The sequence below is a fragment of the Hylobates moloch genome, unplaced genomic scaffold (assembly GCF_009828535.3).
Source record: "Hylobates moloch isolate HMO894 unplaced genomic scaffold, HMol_V3 SCAFFOLD_19, whole genome shotgun sequence".
In the NCBI taxonomy this organism is placed as follows: Eukaryota; Metazoa; Chordata; class Mammalia; order Primates; family Hylobatidae; genus Hylobates; species Hylobates moloch.
Window position 1 is genome coordinate 19269506 of NW_026652294.1, and position 23538 is coordinate 19293043.

Sequence of the window (23538 nt, forward strand, 5' to 3'; positions counted from 1 at the left end):
GTCTCATTTAAATGTTACAAAATCACTGCATCCTTGCAACAACTAAATGTGATAAACTATGGGAAGTCTTAGCATAATGCCTAAACCACAGTAAGGATTCAATAAATTACACTTACTGTTGGTATTTTTTTTTTATCACCATTGGAAGGCAAATCACATACTTTCCCAACTCATTCAGTTCCAGTTTCCTATCATATGTAGAATAAAATCCCGTCTCGTTATGACTTCAATGGCCCTGCATGACCTCGCCTCCAGGCACCTTTCTGACCTTGCTCTTCACTCTCCCACTGGCTTCTCATGGATGAACCTCACTCCTGGTTGTTCTCAAACATACCACATACGTGACTGTGGGAGGAAAGCAGCCGTCATTGTTCCTTCCCCCAGAGCACCATGGGGCTCACTCCCACACTTCCTGCATTGCAGGCTCTGCTCAGATGCCGCCTCCTCAGAGAGGACTCCCTGAGTACCTGGATGAGGTTGCTTCCATCCTTTCTTCCTGCTTTGTCTTTCTAGCACCTCTGGTCACCTGAGGTAGCATACCTTTATTAATTGTTTATCTTCCTGACAAAGGCATACATTCCACGAGGCAAGAATTTTAAAAACATACATTTTTTTTCCTATTTGTGTTTTGTGAGATAGTCGACATTTGATAACAGAGAGAGAGAGGGGAAAAGAAAAAGTTATTACTTTATCATTGAGACTTAAGGAGGATGTGTGTCCAAGATCATATACCTATCAGTGGGACGACTGCATCTTGGGCCTCTTGAACACCAACCAGTACCTTCTCTACTAAAGGTACACTCCTGCCCTCCTGTACTCCCTCTCCTACAGCATTTGTCCAGAGTCAAGCTCTGGGCCAAGTGAGGCCTTTGGGTTTTGCCCCACGTGTTTAATTTACTAAAGCTATTGTTACTGTCACCAACAAAGTACAGTCTTTTAAATAGTTGGTCAGTTTCTCTTGATACCAATTTCTTTGAAAAGAGTAGACAAACTCTGATGTCTTACTACAGTGGAACATCACAGAGAAAGAAATTACACTACAGCTACACAGAGCAACACGGTTGAATGTTGCAAACATAATATGAGCAAAAGAAGCCACATTTCGGCAGGTGGGGATGGCTCACACCTATAATCCCAGGACTTTGGGAGGCTGAGGTGGGCAGATCACGAGGTCAAGAGATCGAGACCATCTGGCCAACATGGTGAAACTCCGTCTCTACTAAAAATACAAAAATTAGCTGGGCACGGTGGTGCACGCCTATAGTCCCTGCTACTTGGGAGGCTGAGGCAGGAGAATCGCTTGAACTCAGGAGGCAGAGGTTGCAGTGAGCCAAGATCGAGCCACTGCACTCCAGCCTGGGCGACAGAGCAAGACTGTGTCTTGAAAAATAAAATTGTATTTCAAGGGATACAAATTCAATTATTCTACTTATGATAGCCTGAAGTTGGAAAAGACTAAGCTATAGCATCACAAGTCACAGTTGTTAGCTTTGGAACAATGTGGCCCAAGACGAACGAATTTCTGGGTGCTGGTAATTTCCATGTCTTGACTTGACCAATGATTACATGGGTCCTCACTTGGTGACACATCTCTGAGCTGTGCATCCATGTTTTAACTGTTTTCTTTATGTGTGCTGTACTTTGATTTTTAAAACATTTTACAAAATGCTATGACAGGCCAGAGGAGGTGGCTCACACCTGTAGTCCCAGCACTTTGGGAGGCCGAGAAGAATGGATCACCCAAGGTCAGGAGTCTGAGACTAGCCTGGCCAACGATGTGAATCCCTATGTCTACTAAAAATACAAAAAATTATCTGGGCATGGTGGCGGGCACCTGTAATCCCAGTTACTCAGGAGGCTGAGGCAGGAGAATCGCTGGAACCCGGGAGGCGGCGGTTGCAGTGAACTGGGAGCACGCCATTGCACTCCAGCCTGGGCAAAAAGAGCGAAACTCCATCTCAACAACAACAAAAAATGTTATGACAATATAGGGTCTTCTCAAAAATTGTGAAGGGGAAAAAGGACATTCTGGTATTGATTTTTTCCTCTTGTTTCCCTCCATCTCACTTCCACTATCTTCAAGGCCCCCAGGCTGCTCAGGGTCCCCTGGGTTGACTTAACTCTCCAAGCATCCTCTTGGAATTAGTCCCTTCCCTGCTCCTTTGTAACACAGCCCAATCATTAATAAATATGACTGATAAACTCCTCTGTGTTCATGTGTGGAAGACTTAATCCGTTACCTCCACGTGATATACACAGAAACTGCTAGAGACAATGCATTCACCTATCAGAGTAGGTGGGAATTTTACACCCCATTAAAGTATTGGTGGGGTTTTATGAAGATGTGGATAGGGGAGTGATGTGAGGAGGGTAAGAAATAAGAGCCATTCAGAAGCATTTGAAAGACTGAAAAAGTGATTATTTCATTTAAAGGTATGGTTCAAATTTTTGTATCTGGAAAGTGATCACTTGAATTCGATGTACTCCAATGTCTCTTCCCCCCACCCAGATGCTATGATTACTTTCACCACAGCCAAAGGCAAGGGAACTCTAGTTCACTTCTACGTCTGTACTTCTCCAGAGGATTCTAGGTGGGAACCAGGGTTCACTCACCGTCCAGCTATCAGGAGCTCTTTCTCCGACGCTTGCTTCCGCATCTTGGTGTAGAGGTCAATGGTGAAGAGGGTGCTGGCACTGTTGAAGATGGAGGTCAGGGAGCTCATGAGAGAGGCCAGCATGACCGAAAGCATCAGGCCTCGCAGTCCTGGAGCCGGGAAAGGGTACAAGCACTGGTTAGTGGCTGGACACCACCTTGCTAAACCAGAGAGCGTTGAAAGGTAAAAGCATCATCTGGAACATTGGTTAACTGATGTGCTTATCAATACACACCAGCATGTGGAGTTTCCTGCATATTTTCCTGGTCACCTGAGAATAATCCAGTATAAATAAGTCAGGCATAGAAAGACAAGATATCACATGTTCTCACTTACTTGTGCCATCTAAAAATAAAAAACAATTGAACTCATGGATGTAGAGAGCAGAAGGATGGTTACTAGAGGCTGGGAAGGGTAGTGGGGGACTAGGGGTGGCAGAGGGGATGGTTAATGGGTACAAAAAAAAAGAGAAAGAATGAATAAGACCTACTGTTTGATAGCACAGCAGGGTAACCAAAATCAGTAATAACTTAATTGTACATTTTAAAATAAAGAGTGTAATTGAATTGTTTGTAACTCAAAAAGTAAATGCTTGAGGGGACGGATTAAAGCAAAAAGAATTTTAGTCCTAAACATGAACTTAGAGATCATCTACTGGAACCTAGTTTTAGAAGACAGGAAACAACATCACACCATCTTTCTTTGGGTAGGGACTGTTGGCTTCCTGAAGACTTAAGAGAACTGGAGAGGAAGAAGTCCAGTAGGCGGTTCTGCTAAACAAGTCTTTGGAGGGGCAAAGCCAAGAGTTTTGAGCCATGATGGGAACTTCATCCTCCAGTTCCCTCTGCCCATTAGTAATGGCCCTAAGCCTCCTAGGACAGAGTGTGTGTGGATGGGAAGCATGTGGTATTATGGTTGTGGGCTCTGGTCCCTTCCTCCCTCCTGTGTGTCAGGGTGGAGGAAGGTGGAAGAAACATAGCCAACCCTTGATGGGGTAGGAGATCACCTGGTGAAGTCCTGAGCTCTGTACCCTTCTCCATTTCTATTCACCACAGCAATGATCACCTTCTGGCATCCTAATAATTTACGTATTTCCTATGTGGTTTATTTTCTATCTCATACTACTAGATTTTGAGTTCCAAGAGGTAGGGGACTTTGTGCCTATTTCACTGATGTTTTGTTAGCACCAAAGCAGTGCCTGGCACTTAGGCATTCAATAAATAGTTGCAGATTAAATAGATTGAGATATATTAATTGGTTATCACTAGCCCCAAAAATGCCCCCCCCAAAAAGCATAATAGTTTATTTTATTTGGTTTATTTGGTTATAACTAGCCCCCAAAAAGCAGAAAAAATAGTTTACCTCTAGGTCTTGTGTTTACAAGTTTATGACTACGCAACTCTTTTATTGACAAACGGATCATTTAATTTGTTCTTGGCTGCCTCAGAAAACAGTCTTGAATCTGAAGGAGTAAGAATTCTAACAGTAATTGTACCTGGTTCATTTCTGAAATTTTCAGGCCTAGCAAAGAGCTGGTAACCTGTGGAAGGTGCTCAAGAAATGTCTGATGAGTTGGATTGAATTAATGGAAGGTGAAAGAATTGCACCATAACCCTTCCTCGAGGCCCGTCTGTAGACAGGCCTCTGGGGCTGTCCCAGCAGGGACATTTTCCTACCTTGGGGCATCAGTTCCAGCACCATCGTTGGGTATGCGTAGTTAGTGCAGCCAACATCAACGCCACAGTGTTTCACGCATTCAGAAGGTACCACACATGCTACCATATCTGGGGAAGAATTCAGAAGTGAGTCCAATGAGGCCCAAATAGGCAAAACCAACAACCATTAAACAAAGAGAAAAGGTGAAAGATCATAAGGAAGGAAAGACATTTACCTGGAAACTGGAGATTCAATTTTGAACTCCATACCATAGATCTGGCCCCTCTATGCCCAAAACACAACCCCAAGTATCTCATCCCCATAGCCCCTTGCACTGACGCATGGGACAGGGGCGCCCTTGGGACGTGGCCTAGCAAGAGCATTTGAGCAAAGAGAGGGAGTGGACCCCGTCCTCTGGGAAAACAGCAAAAGAAGAAATTCTTCCGGGAACACAGAGCTTCAGAGACTGACAACAACAGCAACAGGAAGTTAGGTCCTGCGTGCAGTCACATTTAGCCTAGTATCTTTCACCTGCATCTAAGAAGAGGTGTCGCTTGGATGGTCAGTTGGGTGACTGTCCCATGTGTGATGATGCCTCCCCTCTGTGGCAGTTGCACAACACCTTGTTGGTTTTTTGTTTTTGCTTAAACAACATTATGACAACAGACAGGGAGAATTGATAAAGAATCACCCAGAAAAATAACACCTCAGCACATTAGCTTCTTTTCATTCCTTCCTAATCCTTTTCTATAGAGAAATGTCTTTTTTGTAAAACTATGGTAGTCGTTGAGACATTATTTTGCAAGTTTCTTTTTACATTTAATACCATAACGTCAGTATTTTCCCAAGTTTTGAGATAGTCTCCAGTCTCCTGTTTTCATTTTTCCATAGAGGAGGTACACAATAATTTCTTTGGCCATTCCCCACTAGTTAGATACCTACACTTTTATTTAAGAGACTGGGTCTCACTCTGTCACCCAAGCTGTAGTGCAATGGTGGAATCATAGTTCACTGTAGCCTTGAACTCCTGGGCTCAAGCAATCCTCCTGCCTCAGCCTCCCAAGCAGCTGGGACTACAGAACACATCACCATGCCTAGCTACTTTATCTTATTGTTTTAGAGATGGGATCTTGCTGTATTGCTCAGGCTGGTCTCAAAGTCCTAGGCCTCAAGCGATTTTTCTGCCTCAGCCTCCCAAGTAGGTGTGATTACAGGTGTGAGCATTCTTTACCCTTATAAACAACATTACAAAGCTTCAGTAAGAAGTGATGTTGGTCCCTTGATCTTCACTTAACAAGATTTCAGTGAAATCAACTGATGCCCAGTTGAGAAAACATGAAGTGGATTCAGTGTTGCCTGATGGATTGCCCCAATAAAAATGAGTCCTCGATTAGCCAAGAAAGATTTGGTTATATGTCCTTCACTTTTCATAATAAAGAAAGGAAGTTGAATTTTTTTGAGGAAGATTTTTAACATTAGCAGTTACTCTTAGCTGACTCAGAAATTTACATATCCTCAAACAACCTGATTCCAAAGCAGTGAAAATTGATTCAGTTCTCCAGTTTTCTCAGAGGGACGAAGACCTTCTCAGTCAGAGATGTCACCAAACTCAGACAGTACAGCTCACTCGACTCAAATTAACCCAATTCTACCTCATCCTGCAGTGTCCTTTTGCCATATTCTCTGGACTTCCTTAAATCTAAGCAACTCATGAAGACGGAACTCACAGACTCAAATGTCTATGAGACAGGCAGATGGTATGAAAAGGATAAAGGAACAGAGCGTCCAATATGCCAAATTTTCCTGCCTTTGACCACTGTGCAGGCTGCTCCCTCCACCTGGAATTCTGCTTTTACTTCCATCCAGAATGGATTTTCTCAAGGTTTTATGACATTTTAAAAACACTTCTCAGAATACAAGCATAAAAAAAGAGAGAACATACGGATTCAGGGCTTAACCTGTGTACAGGATGCGGCTGATCATCCCCGGCATCACCATGAGGAACATGGGCAGCAGCTTCAGGTAAGCACACATGATGCAAGCGGCCTTCACATGAGACATGTCCTTGCCACACAGGCAGCGCTGCACAATGACCTGCCAGGAGAACGTGACACACTCGTGAAACAAACGAGGGGATGATTTCAAAGACAGTCAGCGTCCCTTTCCAGAGTTTAATGTTGCAATAAGAAATGATGTGGACCAGTATACCAAAGAGCTCTCTGCACTCCTGTGTTCATTGCAGCACTATTCACAATAGCCAACATGTGGAATCAGCCTGAGTGTCCATCAGTGGATGAATGGATAAAGAAAATGTGCATAATACACAGTGCAAAACCATTCAGCCATGTACAACAACGAAGCCCTGTCGTTTGCAGCGACATGGATAGAACCGGAGGTCATTGTGTTAAGTGAAATAAGCCAGGCACAGAAAGACAAATGTCACACATTCTCACTCATTCTCATTTCCTGAGGCGTAGCTCAGGAAGATACTGAAGGCTTTGATTTGCCCTGAAAGACGGAACAAACTAAGAAAGAAGACAACAGGTGATACTGGAAAAAGGAGAAATAACCGGAGTAGGGCAAAAATGAATTCCCAAAGATGATAGTGAAGGGGTCATTGGATAAGGTTGGGCACCAGAGGGAGTGCTGCCAGACTGTGAGAGGGCAAAGACTCCAGGAGAACCTTTCATTCAATGAGTAATAATTAGCAAGAAAATTCAAAGTGAGAAATTAAGAACTGGCCGGGTGCGGTGGCTCACACCTGTAATTGCAGCACTTTCGGAGGCCGAGACAGAAGGATTGCTGGAGTCCAGGAGTTTGAGACCAGCCTAGGCAACATAGTGAGACCCTGTCTCTATTTTTTTTTTTTTTTTTTGAGACAGAGTCTTGCTCTGTCGCCCAGGCTGGAGTGCAGTGGTGCAATCTCAGCTCACTGCAAGCTCTGCCTCCCGGGTTCACGCCATTCTCCTGCCTCAGCCTCTCCAAGTAGCTGGGACTACAGGCGCCCGCCACCACGCCCGGCTAATTTTTTTTTTTTGTATTTTTTAGTAGAGACAGGGTTTCACCGTGGTCTCGATCTCCTGACCTCGTGAGCCACCACGCCCGGCCAAGATCCTGTCTCTATTTTAAAAATAATGTTTTAAAAAAGAAAGAAAACAAGAATTAAAATTATTAATTCCAGGAACAAAAAAAAAGCTAAGGAAAAGTCAGGCAGTATACATCACATGGGTCAGCTGTGAATTACATTCAGGTAGTCACAAAAATGGTGGCACTGAATGCTGATCTCTCCAAAATTGTGATTGACAGCTATTGGGAAGATGGGGGAACAGGTGTGCTTGCATGGGGCTGAGAAGGGAAAGTTGAAAGACAGCTAAACTCTCATCCTTCATCATAGGGAAGCCAACAATAAAATCGTAAAACCAAGAGGGAGCAACACAAGCATTTATCTGAATCACTTGGGGATTGAGTTAATGAGCACATTCCAATTCAAAGGGTCTAGATAGGGTTATAGGGTCTGAGAGCCTTTATTCCTAGTGAGCTCCAAGGTGATGTCCATGTTGATGGCTCACAGACTGCACATTGAGCACAAGGATTTAGGGAACAGAAATAAATGCCAAAACACTTACTTAAAAGAGCTGAAAGCATTTGCCTCTGAAGGACAAGAAATAGGGTAGAAAGCAGGGCACCATGCAGCTGTTTTTAAATAGCAAGCTCTGTAGAAGTGTTTGACTCTTTAAGCTAGATGCAGTGGCTCACCCCTGTAATCCCAGCACTTTGAGAGGCCGAGGCGGGCAGATCACTTGAGGTCAGGTGTTCGAGACCAGCCTGGCCAACATGGTGAAACCCCGTGTCTACTGAAAATACAAAAATTAGCTGAGCATGGTGGTGCGCACCTGTAATCCCAGCTACTTGGGAGGCTGAGGCAGGAGAATCACTTGAACCCAGGAGGTGGAGGTTGCAGTGAGCTGAGATCATGCCACTGCACTCCAGCCTGGGTGACAGAGTGAGTCAGACTCCATCTCAAAAAAACACAAAAAACAAAAACAAAGAAGTGTTTGACTCTTTAAACGGTGTGTGTGCAAAATGGAAACTAAATGTTTTTCTATGAAACAAGAAAGAACAACACACACATGTACACACACAGACACACAGACACAGACACACACACACACACACACACATATACATACATATACTTCACCTGATTTGTGCACCAGTACCACAAAGCTGTAATGGGCATTCCAAATATAATTCCTGGCCATGGAATGTCCCCAGTCACAGCATCTCGGAAGATGTGGAAGGAGTCTTCCCGAGGTGTGTAGCAACTGGCACTGACTGTCAAGTTGTCCCCCTCGACTACGGATGGGGTGGCATTCATGTACTTCTCGGTAAAGCTCTCGTAACCTCCAACTTCGTTAAATGCTAAAAAGGCATCAGAGTAAAATGAGATGTCTTACTGAAATCTAAGACGTCCAGTGTTTATGATGACTACTTTTTGGTGGAGGTAAACAAGCACCTCCCATCAGCCCACTCCAATCCTCAGTGACCCTCTCTCTCGCAGGTCCATGTCTTTCTGGTACCTCCACTGTCATTGGCCATGCTACCAGATTGACTTTCATGAAGTACACAAAGCAAATAACTCTGACTTGTCTTCCTATATTGCTCTTTGAAATTTTGAGTTAGTGTCTCTTTTAAGGTAAAAATGAAGCTGTTATCCAACAGGCTGACACTGATATCTCACAACCATTTAGAGCATAAGCAAACTGGAAGGTGAGCTAACAAAGTGAGCCTCATGAAATTATCCATCAGAAAGCCCCAGCTCCTCTGAAAAAGATCAGGAGGCAAAGCCCTCTCTTCTTGACCCAGAGCTTGGCTCTTTTGATCTTACTTGCAATCTGGTTTTCTGGTGCAGCACTATATTTTGCCTGTTAAAATAAAAAATTGGAAAGATAAGCAGAAATTGGGAGTGGCAGGTTAGACGTGACAAGGGAAAATGCTGAGACTCAGCCTGTTCGGGTCTGGAAAGGCTAGTCAGGTGCAGAAGAGAATTGTGATTGCCCTTAGAAAGCTGAGTCCAGGCATCTGGGGTCCCTTAGTATAGCTTTAAATGATGAAAAATTCATCAGGGTATTATACAGTTGTAGGGCTGAGTTAACATTAATTTACTTCATCATTTAGCTGAAGGACTACTATGTGCCAAACACTGTGCTAGGATCACGTGCAAAATAAATATGCAAGGCAGGAACTTAGCCCAGTGGAGGATACAGACAATACAAGGAAGTTGCTTTGATTAGGTAAATATGGTTTGCAACAAAAATACATAGGAGACCCTAAGAGATGAGAGTCACCCTCTTCATCCTAAAGATGGCAGAATTGAGGCTTAGAGACCCTAATGCCAGGGAGTGCATCACTGAGGCCAGAAACCAAGGCACCATGAACAAGAACAGCACAGAAGTTCTGGATAACTGAACAGAAAGTACGCAAAGAATTGGTGCTAACAATAGCCTCTGGAGTCGCACTGTGCAATAGAAACATTCTGCAATGATAGAACTGTTCTGTATCCATGCCGTCCAGTATGGCTAGTTTTCCTATGCGAAGATAAATACCATAATAAGAGAAAACAAATATTGGCAAGCTGTAAATTAGATCAATATTGCTTGATGGCAATGAACTGAATAATAGTAATAAGTGAGCATTATTAAGAAAACTCCAACCTATATTTGTGTATTGTAATAATGTATTGTAATAGATTTCCATCCAAAATAGGCATAATGAGGTTATTGATGTTTTGGATGAAAATCCACTGCAATACATTGTTAGAATACACAAACACAGGTTGTGTATTCTATGTTTGTGTGTGATTCAGTTGAACTGACCAATACTCAGTTCTCAAATTTTTTCCTACTATTTAATCCTTCATTTCATAAAAATTCTATGTAAATGAAAGGTTTCTAGACAATACTTCTGTAAAATTATCAGCCCAGTGCTACTGATTTTGTCTGTCCTTAACACAAAGAAATTAAGATTAAATGAGATAATTAAGCAGTAATTTTTTTTTTTTTTTTTTTTGAGATGGAGTCTTGCTCTGTCGCCCAGGCTGAAGTGCAGTGGCGCCATCTTGGCTCACTGCAACCTCTGACTTCCGGGTTCACGCCATTCTCCTGCCTCAGCCTCCGGAGTGGCTGGGACTACGAGCACCCGCCACTACGCCCGGCTTATTTTTTATATTTTTAGTAGAGACGGGGTTTCACCATATTAGCCAGGATGGCCTCGATCTCCTGACCTCGTGATCCACCCGCCTCAGCCTCCCAAAGTGCTGGGATTACAGGCGTGAGCCACTGCGCCCGGCCTCTAAGCAGTACTTTTTAAAAGAAAGTGATGTTCTCTTCCCCACCATCCATTTCCTCATGCTGAGATAATAAAGCAAGAAAGAAGTCAGGCAGATATTTCAGTGATGGGGATTATGTAAATGACTGGAAAGTGTGACCAGATGGAACTGGAAGGCATTCCAATAAAGAGCAGACAGACTGAACAGAAACAAGTCCCGTGATTTCCAGCCCCTGGGCACTGCACGCAGGGTCATCACTTACCAAACCCCATGAGAACAAAAGAGCCAATCAGCATGATGATGGTCTGGAGGGTGTCTGTGTAAATCACGGAGGCCAAGCCCCCTGGTGAGAGAAAGAAAAGACCCAGGGCATTTTATCCATGTGTCCTCATGTATTTACCTTCACCACTGGGTTCTCCTCCACCCAGAACCCCGGAAATGACCCAGTAGGAGACATCAAAAGCTCCTGGGTGAGCCACAAGCTTGTCCTGGCATCATGATCTCCTCCGCACTGGTTCTCCTACTTCCCCTGCCTTCCCTGATTCAAAGTTTCTGTGAATTACAGTGAAGTTTCATCTTTGTGTGAGTTTTTGAATATTAAGTAGGGGAGAAGGCAGCACTTTAATACCATGAAAGTTTCTCTTAACCACCCCTCAATTTACACCCATTCAGCACAGTGCACCTGCTCTAAAATATCTAGTGAAACCACTTTTGCTCTAGTGCTGGAACGTATTATTGTTTCATTAATTCAGTACCAGATATAGTTACTGTGTTTTGTGTTTTGCTGTAGTGTTGAACAACAACAACAACAAAAACCCAAACCCAACTCCTTTTTCAGTTCTAGACTAACTAGGCTCTCAGTCTAGTTAGTCACCAGCACCTGCAACAAGATATTCCCTTTGTGAGAGTGTCATGAGCAAATAAGATGACTCCTGAACACAAGAGACTCATGCCCTTTTCGCTCCCTTATTCTGAAACACATGCTCTGTGAAAGTTGTCTGTACCAAAATAGAGACACTTAACGCCAAACCCTAACAAAATGGGGCTGGGAGGCCATGAAGGTAGGGCCCTCATACACCTATGCCAGTAACAGGAACTGCTGGAAGACATTATCATGAAGACTGTCTCCTAGCAACAGCCAGTACCACCAATGAACAAACACCAGCACCTGCAACAAGCAGGTGAAACAATCATCTTTGTTTCAGAACAGCTTATGTGGACTCTCCCTCTCTGTCTTTAAAAGCCTCCCCTTACCCCAACCCCCTTGGAAGTCCTACGGTCTGCCATAGCACATGTATCCTGGTTTGCAATCCCTCACTATTCCCGAAGAAACTCCTCATTTTGGAGAGTTGATCTCTCTGTCACTTATTTTAGGTTGACAGCTCAAATGCACCAAAATGGCCCCAAAACTGTTTTGACTGTTCTAGCTGGTATTTTTCCTTACGTCTTCCAACTCAGCTGGTATACTTTAATTTTTATGTTAGTATGCATGAGAAGCATATGGGTTTGGGTTTTTGTTGTTGTTGTTCAACACTACAGCAAAACACAAAACACAGTAACTATATCTGGTACTGAATTAATGAAACAATAATACATTCCAGCACTAGAGCAAAAGTGGTTTCACTAGATAGTTTAGAGCAGGTGCACTGTGCTGAATGGGCGTAAATTGAGGGATGGTTAAGAGAAACTTTCATGGTATATATCTGGTTCATGAGAGCCTGCTTGAACTATTGTCACACATCATCTCCCGCCAGCAACCCACTGCCCCAGTTCTCCTCTTCCAACTGCACCATTCATGGCCATGGCCATGCCCTGGCATCCTATGTTCATTTGAACCTTGCCTTTCATTTGCTAGTCTCCTATCTGAGCTGCTACTTCCTCCCAACCGTCTGTGTGGATGATATGCTGAATTCTAAGTGCCAATCTGGGTACCAAACATGTAGCTGAACCAAATGACCTGTTTCCCACCCCATCCCCCACATAATTCCCTTCCATCAAGATGTTCACATCTAATATGGAGGATTCTGTGTTGTATGCTCTAGTTGTGTTTCTGGTGCTGTGCTTGACTCTCATAGTGGGAATGAAATGGTGCCTTTACCTTGGCAGTGACAAGGCTAACACTGAGAATGCTAATTGCAGGTTGGGGTGGGATCAGCAAAAGACAGCCTGAGTGAGCAAAATGTGCAACATACTCACCAGTGATGGTGTAAACAGCAGTCATAGCCAAGAGGATGAAGATTGCCAGGTAAAGGTCCAATCCCAAGGCCAGCTTGATGAATATGGCTCCAGAAAATATGTCTGCCTAAAAAGGGAATAGTCAGGATGAGAAAGAAACATGCATTTGAGGCCACTGGCTTCTCTGCCCCAGTGTCCACTCTTCTCAACCCTTCTTTTTCTGATAGACTCCTACTTATCCTTCAAGAATCCACTGAGATGGCCCCAGAGTAATACCTTCCATAAAGCCTCAAAAAACGATTTTCACTCTCTTCACTCTCTTCTGTATTCTCATAGAAGTTAGTTCATTGCTCAACTGAGGTGCTTATTAAATGAAGTGACATGTCCTGAGAACTTTTTCTGTATCATGAGGCTTAGAGAGGCTGAGTTTGCTTATAGGAAGCCCCTCGACTGTGATGGAGTATTTAGAAATTTATCTTCTCCTTGAGCCCAGGAGTTTGAGGCTGCAGTGAGTGGTAATTGAGTCACTGCACTCCAGCCTGGGAGTGCATATTTTATAGATATACAATATATAAAATATATAACATATAAAAATATATTATATATTATATATAACATATTATATATTATATATAACAGATAATATATTATATATGTTATATAAAATATAATATAATATATGTTATATAAAATATTATATAACATATAATGTATAATATGTTATATAAAATATTATATATTATATTGTGTGCTTTATGTACTATAAAATTTATTAATGGCAAAAACCACAATTACTTTTGCTTTTGCACCAACCTAATATATTGGATAGAAAATATGTACCAAACGGCCGGACGTGGTGGCTCACGCCTGTAATCCCAGCACTTTGGGAGGCCGAGGCAGGTGGATCACGAGGTCAGGAGATTGAGACCATCCTGGCTAACACAGTGAAACCCTGTCTCTACTACAAATACAAAAAATTAGCCAGGCATGCTGGCAGCCGCCTGTAGTCCCAGCTACTCGGGAGGCTGAGGCAGGAGAATGGCGTGAACCCGGGAGGCAGAGCTTGCAGTGAGCCGAGATCACGCCACTGCACTCCAGCCTGGGCGACAGAGCGAGACTCCGTCTCAAAAAAAAAAAAAAAAAAGAAAGAAAGTGGTAAGCTCAGGATTTAAACCTGTGTGGTGTGACTCAGAAGCTTACATGGTTAAACACTTTGTTATACTGCTATCATGGAATTTTACTTAGTGAAATATGTGGGGAACACTTAGAGAAGTATAGATAAATTATTCCAGGAAGATGGTGAATGTGGCAGCATAGTTTGTGAACTTCCATGAATGTCTACGTTAGACAGAGCAAGTTTATGGCAAAACCAACAAAATGAGATGACAGGGTATTTCCATGAGGCCCAAAAGGCAAGACGGCAGGTGCAAATCAACCTCAGCCACAAGACCTGCATGGCAGCAAGATCTGGGAGGAGGCAGAGAGAAACAGCAGCTTATCTGAAGAAACTTAGACATCCCCACATAGCCACCAGGTGACCGCTGAGAAGCACAGTGGGACAATTTCAGAACTACAGCAGAGCATAGAAGATGTTTTGCTTTAATAACCAGTGGGCAACTGTAAGGGCTCTTTGGTAAATTCCAAAAGGGTTCAGAGTAGTCTGGGTCAAACAAACTCTCAAAACTAACAGCCAAAGCTGCCTTTCAGAACAGGGATCTACACCGAGAAGAAACTTCTAGAAGTGGCAACAAAGTTTGGCAAAATGAGGAACACCATGTTTGATGATACACTAGTCTTATGGTGGGGATGGAGGAGAACTGCAAATAAGTTCTGAATTCATATTTAGTTTGTTTTTTTGTAGCAGTATGGGTGAGGCAATTCGGAAATAATTTTCTTTTTAAAAATATTTACTTATTTTTGTTTCAGCCGGGCACAGTGGCTCATGCCTGTAATCCCAGCACTTTGGGAGGCCAAAGCAAGTGGATAACTTGAGGTCATTTGTCAATTTATGCTTTTGTTATCTGTGGTTTTGAGGTCTTATCTAAAAAAATCTTTGCCCAGACCAATGTCCTGAAGCATTTCTGAAACCATTTTTGATGCATTATAGGATTGAGCAAACAAATTTTATATATATATGTGTGTGTGTGTGTGTGTGTGTATATATATATATATGTTGATGACTTAGAGGGCCAGGATTCTCAATTGTGGAAGAGGGAACATATAAATATAGAACTGCACAAGGCAATAAAATACTGTATAGAGCTGTATTGGAATTGGAGGTATTAGTGTGAACTCATGATTTCTAAACTGTATATGTATGTGTATAGCTGCCTAAAAAGTATATGTATGTATGTGTGTGAATATATCTATGTGTGTGCATTTACATGTGTGTATGTACGCATTTAGTTCCTAATTATGTCAGCTAAAATAGTCAAGAAAAAAAGTCCACCCAATAAGCACACTTAGCACGCAGATTTTTGTTTCTAATACCCCCCACACTAAAGGAGCCAGGGCTCTCCCAGAAAAATAGGTGATTCCAGGGCTGGAGCAGGGCTGGTACAAGATGAGTCTGAAACATTTTGTTAGGCCAGAATTTAAGAAATTGCCCAATAAAATGATGGGATCATGCCCCATCCTTTACACAGAATCCATTTTGAGGAACTCTCATTGGCCAAATGTGGTGTAAGTATCAAAATAACTGGCCGGGCGCGGTGGCTTATGCCTGTAATCCCAGCACTTTGGGAGGCCGAGACGGGCAGATCATGAGATCAGGAGTTCGAGACCAGCCTGACCAGCATGGCGAAACCCTGTTTCTACTAAAAATACAAAAAGGCATGGTGGCGTGTGCCTATAGTCCCAGCTACTTAGGAGGCTGAGGCAGGAGAATTGCTTGAACCTGGCAGGCAGAGGTTGCAGTGAACTGAGGTCACACCACTGCACTCCAGCCTGGGCGACAGAGTGAGACCCGGCCTCAAAAAAAAAAAAAAGTATCAAAATAACTGCATATAATAATATTGGTAAACCAATGATAAATAGGAATGTATCAGTCCATATCAGTAATACATAAATAGAGAAGGGAAGACTCCTGCCCTCAGTAGCCTGCTGAATGCTGGCTGGGAACTATGGAAGGAGTGCTAGGAGTTTTGGAAAATTATTATTTGGCAACCATCATAGTAAAGATTGGATCTGATAAGAACCATTTATGAATGCTAAATCTAGTGGAAAAATTTGAAGAGGAACTGGATATTTCAGTGTTTTAAAGGATCCGTCACAGACTGCTTATTGGTTACAGGGGAAAATAAACAGTAATTCTATAGTGGAGAAACTGGGCAATACTTTGACCAGGTGATTAAAATTAGCGTCACCATTGAGGAACAGATGGGCATTGAATGCTTCTAGATAGGACACTTTTAGTAGGATACATCACTTATGCAGTATTCCAGCCAAGAAGAATGCATAACCTGAATCCAACCATGAAGAAATATCAGGCAAATCCAAAATAAAGATTGTCATATTAAGAAGGGTGGAGTAGGGACTCTATCCTTCAAATTGTCAGTGTCATCGAAGACAGAAAAAGGGGCATGGAAATGCTCCAGATGAAAGGAGGCTAAAGACATTTGGCAACTGAATGTAGTACCTGACCCTAGACCGCATCCTGTACTGGGGAAGAAAAATGATTAAAAAGGGTATTACTAGGTCAATTGACAAAGTTGGAATTTAAGTGGCAGATTAGTGTATCCATGTTATGTTTACTTGAGTTGATAATTCCACTTGGTTTTGCAAGAAATTATCCCTGCTCCTAGGAATAACGATATACAGGGAAGGCTCAGTTTTAAAAACCATCATTTTACAACTGCCACAGTAAAGACTGGATCAGGTAAAAATCACTGGATCAGGTAGAATCATCAATGAGTGTTAAATCTGGGGGAAATTTTACATTGTAATTATTGGGGTTAAAGGGCAATGACGTGTGTAACAATCTCAAATAGTTAAAAACGTATGAGAGACACCTTGGGAGGCTGAGCAGGGTGGATCATTTGAGGTCAGGAGTTCGAGCCCAGCCTAGCCAACATGGTGAAACCCCGTCTCTACTAAAAATACAAAAAAATTAGCTGAGCGTGTTGTGTGCCTGTAATCCTGGCTACTGGGGAGGCTGAGGCAGGAGAATCGCTTGAACCTGGGAGGCAGAGGTTGCAGTGAGCCGAGATTGCGCCACTGCACTCCAGCCTGGAAGACAGAGTGAGACTCTGTCTCTGTTTCTCTGTAGAACTTGGGGCTAGAAACAGGTGTAGCAGGAGATGGTTGTATTTTTCTCTAAGATTTGAAATAAAATCTGACATTTTATCATCCCACGCGACATTGATGTTGGCCAAAAACCTGTTCTTGATTTTCTGAGCCTAGATCCCAACTCGGCTGTACAAATGCAAAGTACTTTCTGTAACTCTATTGCACATTTGGGTTTCCCAGGAATACCAGCTAATATTGAGGGAAAATTTCACTTTTAAAAAAATGTTCACCATTTCAGAAAAAGAACGTTACCTGTGGAGGTGCCACGTGTGATATCTGCCTCTGCCTGCATTTATAGCTGTCTTCACTCATACTGCTTTATCCTCATCCACAGAGGGGCGAGTATTACACCACAGCCTTTTGACTTCATGTGTAGTTCTACTTAATCATTTTCATATTAAAACACACTATCTCATTATGGATTCCTTGGCCTTTGTTTCTATTATATAGTACTATTAAGGAATTAAATCCATGGCTTTGAAATTATATGTAAGTAGTTGACATATTATCAATGAATTTTTTCCTAAAGAAATAGGGACTACTCCAGGTCACTCACGCTGGGGTGCAATGGCATGATCTTAGCTCATTACAACTTAGCTCCTGTGTTCAACTGATCCTTCTGCCTCAGCCAAAGTAGCTGGGACAATAAACGTGTGCCCCCATACCTGGCCAAATAATTTTTTTTTTTTTTTTGTAGAGACAAGGGTTTCACTATTTAGCCCAGGCAGGTCTAGAACTCCTGGCCTCCAGTGATCCTCCTGCCTCAGCCTCCCAAAGTGCTGAGATTACAGGCAGAAGTCACTGGGCTCAGCCATCAATGACATTTTTCTTTTATTGTGATGAAACATATATGACATAAAATTTACCATTTTAACCATTTAAATATATAATTCAGTGGCATTAATTACATTAACAATGACTGTAAAATATTTCTCATAATAAAGAGGAATTGCAAAGATCAGGATTTTCTTTTGCTATAAGGGACTGTATTAAAACAATAGTCAATATCTGAATAAAGACTGTAGATTAGATAATAGTTTTATCAAATCTCAATACATATGTTATTGCAGGTTGAGAACCAGTGAACAAGATGATCTTTTTCCAACCTGGGCAGAGGAGAGTTATGAAAACTGTCCTGTCCTAACGTCTCATAACGATCTGTTTAATAAGTAACTAGGACACAATCCGTTATCAGAGTGTAAGAGTACACAAAAGGTCATGTATAAGGTTAATCATTATTAATGTCACTTAAGACAAACCTAGAGGCAAGAATGGACTCCTGCTAAGGTGTCTTTCCAACCAACCACGGACTCTGCGCAGCCACAGACCTGCACATGGCTTCCCTGCACCCACATCCAGTTCACCAACATTCTGTCCCTCCACATCCACCAGTAACCCTTCAGCCTAGGAGGTTGCATCCTTCGGGGGCCCCTTTTCACTGTGCATTGTCCTCTGTTCTCTGCCTTCATGCCTGCTCATGCTCTTTTTTTTAAAAAAATTTTTATTTATCTACTTTTTTGAGACGAAGTCTCGCTCTTGTCCCCAGGCCGGAGTGCAGACGCACGATCTCAGTTCACTGCAACCTCTGGCTCCCAGGTTCAAGCAATTCTCCTGCCTCAGCCTCCTGAGTAGCTGGGACTACAGGTGCATGCCACCATGCCCAGAGCTAAGTTTTGTATGTTTAGTAGAGACGAGGTTTCACCATGTTGGTCAGGATGGTCTCCATCTCTTGACCTCATGATCTGCCTGCCTCAGCCTCCCAGAGTGTTGGGATTACAGGTGTGAGCCACTGCGCCCGGCCTGCTCATGCTCTTCAGAACTGTAAAGCTGTAGATGTCAGCACCAGAGGAGAATTGGGAGATTAGCAAGTCCAATGATCTAAGAAACATGTGAACTCTAAGCCCCTGACAACTGTGAGCTTCTCTGCTTCCCTCTGCCTCACCTAACCTTCCCATCCTGGGGAATACTTAAGTGCCCTCTCCAAGAGTATGACCCCCAATGCCATCCATCAGGGAGCATCCTCTTCTCTGGGTGTGCACGGCACATTTTCTGTACTTGTCCATGCACTCTAGTTCAGCGTGTATTTTAGTACATTTACATGTATTGTCATATGAGACTAATTATTTCATGTACAGAATTCTTATCTCCTGAACTCCCGTTGCTCAAGAATCTTTGCTACGCTCACACAAAGCTCAGTAATACGCAGTCAGTGCCGGGCAATGCTCACATTGCATTGGGAAGGCTCATGCCATCTAACCTAAGCAGCTAGTTCACTTCCAATAACCACTCGGCTCAACAGAAGAGCAATAGGAAAGGTCAGCCTTTTCTCTCATGAACTCTGACACACCTGCCTAGACTGTAAACTTGAGATTATTTCATTAGTCACTGATACATAGGAGCAAATAAGTTACTCTGTTTTTTACACGTGCTGCTGAATCTTCAAATTCCTTCCTTCTTTCCTCACTGATCATCTCCCAAAAATGTAACGCTTGTTTGTTTATTTATTTATTTTTGAGATGGAGTCTCCCTCTGTCTCCCAGACTGGAGTGCAGTGGTGTGATCTCGGCTCACTGCAAACTCCACCTCCCGGGTTCAAGCTATTCTCCTGCCTCAGCCTCCCGAGTAGCTGGGATTACTGGTGTGCATCACCACGCCCGGATAATTTTTGTATTTTTAGTAGAGAGGGGATTTCACCATGTTGGCCAGGCTGGTCTCAAACTCCTGACCTCAAGTGATCCACCTGCCTCAGGCTCCCAAAGTGCTGGGATTACAAGTGTGCGCCACTGCACCAGGCCCCAAAAAATGTAACTTTATAAAAAAGTATTTAAAATGTACTTTAAAATTTTGTAACACTTATTTGTGACATATGTCTTACCATGGTGGTCTTAGATAGAGTGAACTTAAGAAAAATCAGTATAATAATACAAACTACTTTCCTTTTGGTTCATGTGTCAGATAATCAAACTGAAAATGAAAATATAAATCTGGACATGGTCTGAGAAAGAATATAAAGGTTATCTTGCAATGGAAAAGGCAGGAGACCAATTCCTTCTGTTTACTACTAAAGAGCTGTGTTACTTGAATGAGACGTTTTGTTCTTTCTTTACATCCATTTTTTCATATCCTTGATGAGAGGGGAGATTTATACTCTAGAGCTTCTCACGACTTAAAAGTCTACCACTCTACAAACACAGGGTCTTTGAAGCTCCCTTTTTCCTCATGAAGACTTTGAAGAGACACCCCTGAGAATTTAAGACATCCATATCCTTGACCCTTTAAAGGCTGTTAACAGTCTACACATCCAGCTCTCTCATATTAGCACTCTGGCCCCATGTGACAACCTCTTGAAACTAAAATGCCAGGAGGCTCTGAACTCACAGAAATTAACAAAACCACACAGATGAAGAGGGAGAGGATGGAGAGGTAGACCTGGAGTCGCTCCCCACCAAACCGCTTCTTGAGATATTCCGGCATGGTCATCACCTGCAGAGACAGACATTGACAGGGACTTACCCTTAGGGCCCTGTGCGTTCAGATTATTCAGCATTTCCTAAGCACCTGTGAGTGAAAGTGCTGTGTATGGCCCCTTCCTGGTGATGGAACCATGGCTTCTTACTCGTAGAGGCATCCCTGATGCCATGCACAGTGACTGGCAGAGGGTGGGTGCTTAAACCATGCTTCTAAAGAGAAGGACCCCCCCATGGATAACTCCAGTCAAGGTCTCTCTCCTGACCAATCTGCAGATCTCACTTTCCCACTGCCAGTTGGGCATCTCCACCTTAGTGTCCTGAATGCACCAAACACTCATCCTGTTGAAAAGTGAAATCATCATTCTCCTTGTCATCCATCATCTGCCTCTGATCCGGAATCCCTGGCTCCATTAATGGTGGCCTCGGGCACTCCCGACCCTCGAGCTTCAAGTCTTAGAGCTGATCATAATGCTTCCCCCTCCACTGCCTTCACCTTTACTGTGCCATCAAAACTGTCATCTCTGCTCCAGGGTCATTATGCAGGGGCACCATTGATTTCCCCGCTGGCTGCAGCCACATTCTATACTGGAAACCTCTCTAGGCAAGAAATTTGATTTTTTTGTCTTCTGTATATTTCCAGCAATAGGCCAGGTGAAGGGCAGGGACCCAGGTTTCATGATTGAAGAGAAAAAATAAGTGAATAAATGATTGCCTGACAGATTTACCCGAACACTGTGGATATGGAACTGGCCCAGTTGTCCCATAGAACTGATGTCTGTGGTTTATTTGAATAAGCATAGAAACTGATCTTCCCAGTGTTACAACTTGAGAAAGTTACCTTTGTCTTATCTGAGTTCCTCTCAGGAAATCAACCATCAGTTCTCCCGATAGGGTCAAAGAGCTGAAACTCACTAGATCAACACAACTGGACAATGAGAAGCCAGACCCCTTGCCCGTTATAATTGTCTAACCCACCACCTGCTTCCTGTTGACCGACTTCTCTTCCTTATCCCCTCCCCTAATTCCTGTTTTCCCACACATGGTTACATATCTTCCCTGTTGTATAAACCCCTAATTTTAGTCCATCAGGAAGATGGATTTGAGACTGAGCTCCCATCTCCTCAGCTGTAGCACCTAAATAAAGCCTTTTTTTCCTGGCAATACTTACTGTCTCAGTGATTGATCTTCTGTGCAGTGAGCAGCGGTGCCTAGAACTGAACTCTGGCATTTTGGTAACAGGTACTCACCCCCGACTTGATGTAGATAGGGACGAAGATCCACCCAAGAATCGGCAACATTACTGAGGACTACAAGGAAACAAAATAAGAGACAGTGAGACGTTAAAGAGGCTTGGCTTGTGGACCTTCTCCTTATATGACCTCTGAGTCTGGAAATTAAAAAAAAAGTTGGCTTAATCCTCTCCCATTCAAACAATTATAATCCCAAGACAATTGTGAGTTCCTTTTTTTCTGTTTCTATGACTCAGGGGCCACCATTTTCTGAAGATTAACTTGTGGTGAAAAAGGGAAAGAAGATAAGGGATCTGATCCCAGTGGAACCCCTGGAAGGTCATACAATCTTTGCCAAAGGGAATTTTTCTTGAATTGCATAAATGATAAATGGAGTGAAAAAGCAATGAGAAAGGAACCTGGAGATAGGAAAATATCACCAGTGCTCCCCAAGTCTTCCCACATACAATGACGATAATAATATAATCTAGCATTAATGTGCAATTTTTACAGAGTCTTCACATAGATCACTTACGCTGCTCTCAGCCTAAGTGAGGCAGATATGAGAAGCACAGTTATTCTTATCTTAGAGAGGGGGAACTTGAGCCTTACAGAGATTAAGGGGGTCCAAGGTCACAGTGACAAGGGGAGCAGTTCAGTTCTCTGCAGCCTGCTCATCACACCCACTTGGTCCATAGGTCATTCTGGCCATGCCTCTGAAGACTGGCTTCATTCTGGTGTCCATGGCCCTATTAAAACAAAGCTCCAGCCATAGGGCATATCTGGAGCCTGGGTCCATCCTGAACTCCTGGATACTACTGAAGTAAATGTAGGGGCAAAATCTTCAACAGGGGAGGGGCACAGGCATGTGTGATCACTCAAGGTCACTTTCTGAGTTCAACCAGGGATGATCTGTTTAAACTTTCACTATCATCCAACTTTCCTTTACACAGGCATCGTCTTCGGCCTAATATGCACATGCATGTACATGAAAACACCAGAAAGAGTAAGATAAAACAACAGAAAAACTCAGGCAACTCAAAAGCTATTGGTGGCATATCCATCACACGTCCAGCCATGTGCTAGAGCAAACTTGTCCAACCTGTGGCCCAAACTGGCTTTGAATGTGGCCCAACACAAATTTGTAAACTTTATTAAAAAATTATAAGGTTTTTTGGTGATTTTTTTTTTTTAGCTCATCAGCTGTTGTTAGTGTATTTTATGTGTGGTCCAAGACAATTCTTCTTCTTCTAGTGTGGTCCAGGGCAGTCAAAAGATTGGACACCCCTGTGCTAGAGGATGGGCTGGACACATAGTGGGAACTCAGGGAGGAGAGATGAAAGGGAGAGCTAAAATGTTCAAGTGAACATAAGGATTGAGGCATATAGAAATGACATTCCTGGTGGGAATAACTGCTTGAGAAAAATCTTAGAGGTGAGCAATGATGTGCATGGAATGGACCAGGCAGAATGGGACCACAGAAGTGCTGAAGGTCAAACAAGAGGTGGAGGCTGGGTGCAGTGGCTCACATGTGTAATCTTAGCATTTTGGGAGGCTCACAGACCTTAGGAGTTAAGAGACCAGCCTGGGCAACATAGGGAGACCCCCATATCTACAAAAAAACAAAAACCTAGCTGGGCATGGTGGTGCAGACTTGTGGTCCCAGCTACATGGGAGGCTGTGGTAGGAGGATTGCTTGAGCCCAGGAGGTCAGTGAGCCATGATCCTGCTACTGCACT

At 43.0% G+C, this 23538-nt stretch overlaps 1 protein-coding gene across 1 annotated transcript in view; it reads right to left on the reverse strand.

The window, feature by feature from the left end:
* Nucleotides 1–23538, reverse strand: part of SLC5A4 (solute carrier family 5 member 4) — a 36830-nt gene that overhangs the window by 7842 nt on the left and 5450 nt on the right. Inside the window, exons 4-11 of the mRNA XM_032139521.2 lie at nucleotides 21818–21877; nucleotides 20479–20583; nucleotides 12835–12940; nucleotides 10901–10981; nucleotides 8512–8732; nucleotides 6269–6404; nucleotides 4331–4438; nucleotides 2614–2764 (exon numbers count right to left, since the gene is read on the reverse strand). Coding sequence (XP_031995412.1) covers nucleotides 2614–2764; nucleotides 4331–4438; nucleotides 6269–6404; nucleotides 8512–8732; nucleotides 10901–10981; nucleotides 12835–12940; nucleotides 20479–20583; nucleotides 21818–21877 — 968 coding nt within the window. The remainder of the gene's footprint in view (nucleotides 1–2613; nucleotides 2765–4330; nucleotides 4439–6268; nucleotides 6405–8511; nucleotides 8733–10900; nucleotides 10982–12834; nucleotides 12941–20478; nucleotides 20584–21817; nucleotides 21878–23538) is intronic.